General features: G+C 43.7%; 1 protein-coding gene across 2 annotated transcripts in view; it reads left to right on the top strand.

Moving 5' to 3' along the window:
* SETD4 (SET domain containing 4) overlaps positions 1 to 8013 on the top strand; it is a 22117-nt gene that overhangs the window by 10366 nt on the left and 3738 nt on the right. For both annotated transcript variants that reach the window (XM_023517455.1, XM_003797045.3), the window contains 4 exons: positions 856 to 1285; positions 3363 to 3537; positions 4977 to 5058; positions 6451 to 6531. In XM_023517455.1, the coding sequence (XP_023373223.1) occupies positions 856 to 1285; positions 3363 to 3537; positions 4977 to 5058; positions 6451 to 6531 (768 nt within the window). The remainder of the gene's footprint in view (positions 1 to 855; positions 1286 to 3362; positions 3538 to 4976; positions 5059 to 6450; positions 6532 to 8013) is intronic.

Consider the following 8013-nt stretch of genomic DNA (forward strand, 5'->3'; position numbering starts at 1 on the left):
TCATTGTTGTTTGGCGGGTCCGGGCTGGGGATTCGAACCCGCCACCTTAGGTGTACGTGGCTGGCGCCTTAGCCGGTTGAGCTATAGGCGCCAAGCCTGAGCTATAGGCGCTGAGCCAGGAGTTAAATTTTAAGTATTGTCTAATTCAAAATCTTCAAGTGTAAATTTAAATAGCTCCATGTACCCATTGTTACTAAATTTGCTGGTGCAGTTCCTAGGTTCTTTCCACCAATTTTTTCTCTGTACCATATTTTATATTCTTATTCAGATGAAACAACTGGACTATGGCAAAAGGTTTAAAACTGGAGAACCAGGCGGCGCCTGTGGCTCAGTGTGTAGGGCGCCGGCCCCATATACTGGGTGGCAGGTTTGAACCCGGCCCTGGCCAAACTGCAATAAAAAAATATCTAGGCGTTGTGGCAGGCACTGATAGTCCCATCTACTTGGGAGGCTGAGGCAAGAGAATCGCCTAAGCCCAAGAGCTGGAGGTTACTGTGAGCTGTGATGCCTCAGCATCTACTGAGGGTGACAAAGTGAGACTCTGTCTCTAAAAAAACAAACAAACAGGAGAACCAAGTTGGAGGCAAAGAGGTTTTCTACAAAAAGAAATCTGTTGCAAATGAACCTGGAACTTGGGTTAGTGAGTCAGTTTTTCTGACAGATAAACTTGGCTGTATTGGGGTTGTGCTCTGGACAGGAAAAGCCTTAAGGAAGGCAGGCACTCCCTTGGGTGCGTTAGGTAAACGCAGAGTGTGTTGACAGTGTGAGCGCCCTCCCTCTGTCAACAGAACAAACTACTTCACTTCATATTTTGATTAAAAGTAATTCCTTTAAATTGGCTTTTAATTTTAAAAGGTGGAAGCCTCCTCCGTCTCCTCTGCTGGCTCTGTGCACCTTTTTAGTTTCAGAAAAGCATGCAGGGGACCAGTCTCCCTGGAAGCCGTACCTGGAGATTTTACCCAAGGCCTACACCTGCCCTGTTTGTTTAGAACCGGAAGTGGTGAATCTTCTTCCTAAACCTTTAAAAGCAAAGGCAGAAGAGCAGAGAGCCCATGTACAGGAGTTCTTTGCTTCCTCCAGAGACTTTTTCTCCTCCCTGCAGCCTCTGTTTGCGGAGGCTGTTGACAGCATCTTTAGCTACAGCGCCCTCCTGTGGGCTTGGTGCACCGTCAACACCAGGGCTGTATACCTGAGGCACAGGCGGCGGGAATGCCTTTCTGCGGAGCCAGACACCTGTGCGCTTGCTCCATACCTGGATCTGCTGAATCACAGCCCAAATGTCCAGGTGAGAAGATGAAAAGGGAACACATGTTCTGTTTTGACAGGAATGATTCCAACATGTAGAACCTGTGATTTTGGAAAGGGAAAATCACCTTCTTAGGGAAAGGTATAGCGGGCTTGAAGTAAACCTGTTAGGCCACCTGCCATCAGGTGTGTTCCTGGCTTTCTTCCTGACCCTGCAGTGCTTTTCCTCTGCTCTGCTTTTCCTCTGCCCTGTTTCTCCACTCTGCTCTCCAGGCTGCCAGAGGCTCATGCCAAATTTCCTGTGCGGCCATTGCCAGGGACCTATGATGCAGAGGTCTCCTCCTTTCCCTCCTTCCTCCTTCCTTTTCCCTTCCGCCCTTCCTCTCCCTCCTCCCTCTTCTCTTCCTCCTTCCTCCTCCCTCCTCTCTCCTCTTCCTGTGTCTTTCTTCCTTCCTCCCTCTTCCCTCTTCTTTCCTTTCTTCCTCTCTCTTCCCTCCCTTCCTCCCTCCTCCCTCTTTTCTCCTCTTCCTGTGTCTTCTCTCCTCCTTTCCCCCTTCCTCCCTCTCCTTCCTCCCTTTTCCTTCTTTCCAGACTGGGACTGAGGTCTAGCTTGCCTTCCTTTCTCGTCCCGTGCTTTCATACTTGATGGTGTAGTTGCCAGAGCATTTCTCTTTGCTCAGATCACTGATTGACTTGCTTCTTCCTTTACTGAGCTCTGAAATCTTTGGGATTGGGGACTTTGTTGTGTTCCTTTTTGTTGCCCTAGCACTTGTGGCAGGGCCTGGCATAAAGCGGTTGTTCAGTAAATGTTTACTGAATGAATGGATGTTTGTGGGGAAGGGGGTTTGGGAAGTCATGAAAGGATCCCAGTTTGGGAGATGGTAACAGATCTCTGCCCTAGCCCTTCACTAGGAGCTCATTTGCAGGGCCTGCTGGGGTGGAGGCCTGGCTTGGAGGGCAGAGGGGACTCCATCTGGCACCTGTAACCTATTTTGGATGTACTGTGGAGGCAACATTATGGCTGGGATCTAGGTCATGGTTGTCCCCTTCACATGACATACCACTGTGAGAAGAGCAACAAAGCCTTGTTAGCCCACGTCCCAGGGACGGGAGAGCTTAGGGAGGTCCTGCTATGCTTTCTTAAGCCTGGGGGTAATCCTCTGGCCTGTCTGCGTGTTCCTTTTGTAGAAAGATGTATTTTTAACAATCTAGAGCAGTGGTTCTCAACTTTCCATGCCACAATGTGGGTCGTGATCCACAGGTTGAGAACTGCTGATCTAGAGCAAAGGAGCTGAGGTTGGGTGAGTTTCTCAGCAGTGAGTGGTTGATGTTGGTAAAATACGTACTGTACTGGTCTGTACTGTAATAGGATGCTAGACACAGGGGCTTGTCAATCCCCATTGGCGTGACTTTATTTTTACTGAGGCTTTTGGTGCACACGTGCCAAACCAGTGATTTTATAGTCTGCTGTAGGAGGACCACAAACTATAGCCTGGGGGCATGTGGGCCCAGACCCCTGAGCTAAGAATGGTTTCTGTGGCTTTAAAGGATTGTAAAAATATAACTACTTTCAACAAAGACCACATAGGTTGGCAGAGCCTAAAATATGTACTGTATGGCTCTTTACAGATGAAGTTAGTTGACCGGTAACCTGCTGCGGACTTTGTCTGTTCAGTGTTGGGTGTCAGGTATGTGGCCATCCCCAGAACCCAGGGCAGGACTCCTTCCCTTGCTAATGGGGTGAAGTTGAGGTGAAGGAAGAAGGCTGAATTACAGAAGTGGTATTTTCCCCATCTATAGTTCAATTCATTGATGATTATTTGAAAGCTGCACTTTGCATTAATACAATAACTTAATCAGCTTTCATTTAAAGTGGGTATCCAACCTGGGGCCCACAGCAGGCTGCATGCTGACTTTGTGAGGACTTTTTTGCTTATTCAGGGATATCCCAAAAAGTATGCATGGACCTTTTTTTTTTTTTTTGCCTATCAGCTTTATTAGTGGTTATGTATTTAGTGTGTGGCCTAAGACAAGTCTTATTCTTTCGATGTGTGGCAGAGAAAAAAAAAAGTTGAACACCCTACTTTAAAGAAACCATTAACACTTTTCTTTTCTAGGTAAGAGCAGCATTTAATGAGGAAACTCGCTGTTATGAAATTAGAACAGCTTCAAGTTGGAGGAAACACGAAGAGGTATTCATCTGCTACGGCCACCATGACAACCAGCGGCTGCTCCTGGAGTACGGATTCGTTTCCATCCAGAATCCTCATGCTTGTGTTTATGTCTCAAGAGGTTGGAGTCAACTTCACTATCATTAAGATTATATAATTCTTTCCCCCATTTGGAGTTGTTGTTATTTCTAGTTTGAATAAAAAATAGCAAACCTTTGAAACATGCATACACATCATTAATTTTCTCCTAGCTAGTTCTAGCTTTACTCTTATTGACTGTAATTCAGTGTTGAAGTAAAAACAACAAAGCTTTGGTTGATGCCGAGGATAAGAACTCAGAGAAGTTTTATCAAACTGAGCTGGAAGATAGAATGGAAGAAAAGGAAAACGACTAGGGAAAATAAGTTTAATGTTAAAAGATGGAAAGAGGTGGAAATTTTTATACTGAGACATTGTCACTGTCCCTAAAGTTAGGATAGGATTCGAGAGCAATGAGTAAATATTTGTTAAGCGCTTACTGTGTGTAAGACAGTGCTAATCTCACACAGAGAGACAGTGCTATTATGTAGTCCTTGTTTTTGCAGGTTAATGCATAATTTGATTTCATTTTTCTTTTGTTATCTACTAACCTCATTGATATTACTATTTTAAAACAATAATTTAGTCAGTAAACTTATATTGTGAAAATTCTAGATATAGTATTAAAAATGGCAAATAGAAGACTGATGTTTTCCCCTTTCTGAAATAGCAAAAAAGCAGTTTTCTAGGCTGTGAAGAAATGAGCAGAGATTTACCAAGTATATAATTTGAGGTGTTTTAAATTTAAGGTTGATGGAAATCAAAACTTGACATGGTGATACTGCTTCATCTTATAGGCAGAATAATAGTGTTATTTCTTGAAATAAAAATAGAAAAGTAAAATCTGGGCCTTGCTGCTGGAAAACTAGCTTTGAGGTTGCCTCATATTTTTAGAATCCTGATAAACTTAGTGTTGATGGCAAGGAAATATTAATTTGTTGAATAAATAACTTGAACAAAGACTATATTTTAGTTATTTTTACATTGTAAAAATAAAATAGAAAAAATCTCTCATTACCCTGCTCCCCCAAATAGCTTTGTTAATTTTTGCATATTCACTTCGAGTTTTTTGTGGTTGCAATCACTAATGTCCAGACTATCTTTGAATTTTAGCTCTTAAGAAACTCCATGTTAACAAATCCTTCCTGATGTTTTTACAGAGCCTATACTTTTGTTGGTTGTAATTTCCTACCAGTTATGCTAACATTGTAATCACCTGGTCCTGTTGGTTGCTCTGTTTACTGGGAGCATGAACTGAGGCCGTGGTTGTTTTGTCCTCTGGCCTTGGAATTCTTACAACTTTTCAGGGACTAAATAATGATCTCATTGCATTGGACTTGAAAAGTAGACTTGTGTGAATGAGGAGAAACTGTTTATAGGTGTCTTGATTGCTAATAGGGACAGCAAGTTGAGATGAGAAAGGAAGACATACTTTTGTCTGAATACACCCTAAATCAGTCTGTTTTATTTTTTTTTATGTAGAAATACTTGTTAAGTACCTTCCATCAACAGATAAACAGATGAACAAAAAGATTTCCATTTTAAAGGATCATGGCTTTATAGAGTAAGTGTTTCTCCTTCCCTCTCAAAATTATTCCTTTAGGAAATTTTCACAAAAAACTTGAGGTTTGAGATTTCTGCAGGGTGAGATACCTCCTGACTCTATCAGTGGACAGTTAGGTATTTACTGAGCACTTACTGTGTGTAGTAGTAAGATTGTGCTTGATGTTGTGGGGGACACAAGGAATAAAATACTGTAAAGCAGTGGTTCTCAACCTGTGGGTCATGACCCCTTTGTAACAATGAAAATACAGGCTTGGCGCCTGTGGCTCAAGTGGCTAAGGTGCCAGCCACATACACCTAAGGTGGTGGGTTCGAATCCAGCCCGAGCCCGCCAAACAACAATGGCTGCAACCAAAAAAAAAAAAATAGCCAGGCATTGTGGTGGGCGTGGGCATCTGTGGTCCCAGCTGCTTGGGAGGGAGGCTGAGGCAGGAGACTCACTTGAGCCCAGGAGTTGGAGGTTGCTGTGAGCTGTGATGCCATAGCATTCTACCCAGGGGGACAGCTTGAGGCTCTGTCTCCAAAACAAACAAAAAAACCCAAGGAAAATACACCCTGCATATCAAATATTTACATTAAGATTCATAACAGCAGCAAAATTATAGTTATGAAGTAGCAATGAAAATAACTTTATGTTTGGGGGTCACCACAACATGAGGAACTGTTTTAAAGGGTTATGGCATTAGGAGGCATTAGGAAGGTTGAGAACCACTGCTGTGAAGAAACTTACTTGGGGACATGAGATAAAAGCTCTAAATATGAAGTCACTATACTGCAGGAGAGCCCTGCATGTTCTGATTGGTGGTCCAGGGAGAGGTTGTCCCAACCATGTGGCCAGGTAGGAAGCGGAGGGTTCCCGCAGGCCAGGCCAGCCCTCAGGAGACCCTAGTCACCTGGCAATATGATACAGGCTCTTGGGGTGGGTGGGTGGCTGGGTGATTCCATGACAAGTGAGAGAAACTGGCTTCGAGGCTCTCCCTTTCCAGTTTTCTGTGTAAAATGAAGTTTTAAATTACCCAGCAATAGAGTGAGAGCCATGTGGCCGTGGTGGCTGCCATTGTGAGATCCCCAGGATCATCCAGATGCTTCACCATTTATCTCACGGTGAACTCTGGCATGTGCCCTCTCGCTAGGGCCCCATGTCCAAGTTGAGCTTCTTATTAAAATTGAGAAAATAGCTTTTTACTCTTTTACAAAAATGAGAAAATTTCTGTCACTTAGGTTTTCTTTTTATTTGCAGACTTATTTTTCTCTTGTTTTTTTTTGCCCAAGATTACATGTTGTATAGCATTTAGGGTAACCTTGAAAACTATGTTTGGCTGTTCAGCCATTTGCCATGGTGTCATGAAGTACTGAAGTGATGGGTTTATTGTTATTTGTTTTTCTACCTCAGAAATTTGACATTTGGATGGGATGGACCATCTTGGAGATTACTCACGGCTCTTAAGTTGTTATGTCTGGAAGCTGAAAAATTGTAAGTTCTGCATGTTTTGGTCTTAAGCTGTGACTGAGATCTGATCTGGATATAACTTTAGGTGTGTTTTTGGGGGGGGCAGGAAGGTCACTGTACATTGGAGTTGTTTATTTTTTATGTGACTTGCCCATGTAGTGAGCGTTTTACTTCTGTGTTTTAACCATATCTGGAATTCTGGGTTTAGAATCATAAAGTTCATGGTTCTGAGAACTTCTTAGCTTCTACTCAGGTTATTTTCCTCCTAGTGACCTGGTCCTTATTCAGGGTAAATACTTTACAAAATTGAGCATTGGCACTGTTCAGAGGAAAGTATTCAAGTAGGCAGGTTTTTCCTGGGAGTGAGCAGAGCAAGCAGACTATCCCCCAGCTGGTCCTGCCCCGTGGCAGGTCTGGAAGGCCTGCTGAAGGAGAGGCCTGGGTTTTTCTACTGGGGGAGAGGGTCTCTCCATGTAGGCGTGCATCTGGCCAGGCTCCCTGCAGCCACTTGCCACACACACAGCTGTGCCCTGCCCAGCGCAGCGGCTGCTTCAGCTGGTCCCTGTTGGAGAGAGCAGCATCGGAAGGACTGCGGTTTATCACCCACTCCTTCCTGGCGATCTTTCCTCCTCTCATTGTTTCTTTGTTGTGTTTTCCACATTCATTCATCTTATGTTTTATCTTGTGTGTACCCATGTAAGCTTCTTTACATCCTTCTGGGAACAAGGTATGAGTACTTTTCAGGCATTTTGGCCTAAAATTAAATAAAACCCCTAGATCTTTCCCAGAGGTCTTCCTCCCTTTGAGGAAGAAGGCACAGTGTTTCATGTATCACGTTATTTAATTTAATCTTCAAAATTACCAGCAAAGAGAGATTGTTGCCATGTTAGGCTCAAAAAAGTGGAGAATCAGGGAAGTTGGAGAACTCACCCTAGGTGAGGGGCAGAAAGGGCAGATGCAGAATGGGCAGGTCCCAGTAGCACGTTTTCTCCCTTTGAGTTATTCTGAGTGACGTGGCAGGAAAGCCTAACATGGCAACAATCTCTCTTTGCTGGTAATTTTGAAGATTAACTAAAATAACATTATACATGAAACACTGTGCCTGACACATGGTAATTTCCTTCTTCCTATCCTGAGAAGGCATCAGTTTGTGAGGTTTCAACTGTCGTCCTTGAAGCTGAAGACGTCTAAGACCAGTCTGTGTTGTATCTTGTCAGCTGTTCTGAATTTCTAACTGGCTTCTGTATTTCCACAACAGCCATTTTCCTTTCTCCTCCTAGGCCACTTTGCCTTTCATGTTCTCTCTGTGCAGTCTGTCTCTCCTCTGTCCTCCTTCTCCTGGGTATGTGTCTGCCACCCTCTGGCTCAGCACGCTGGTGGGCTCTTCTGCCTGAAGAGAATCGCCCCACCTGCCCACAGCCTCATGTAGTATCAAGTTGGAATGACCTGCATGTGGAGAAAGGTTCAGCCGTTGATTTCTACTTTTTTTTTTTTTTTTGCAGTTTT

The sequence above is a fragment of the Otolemur garnettii genome, unplaced genomic scaffold (genome assembly GCF_000181295.1).
Source record: "Otolemur garnettii isolate 467f Iridium unplaced genomic scaffold, OtoGar3 scaffold00111, whole genome shotgun sequence".
In the NCBI taxonomy this organism is placed as follows: domain Eukaryota; kingdom Metazoa; phylum Chordata; class Mammalia; order Primates; family Galagidae; genus Otolemur; species Otolemur garnettii.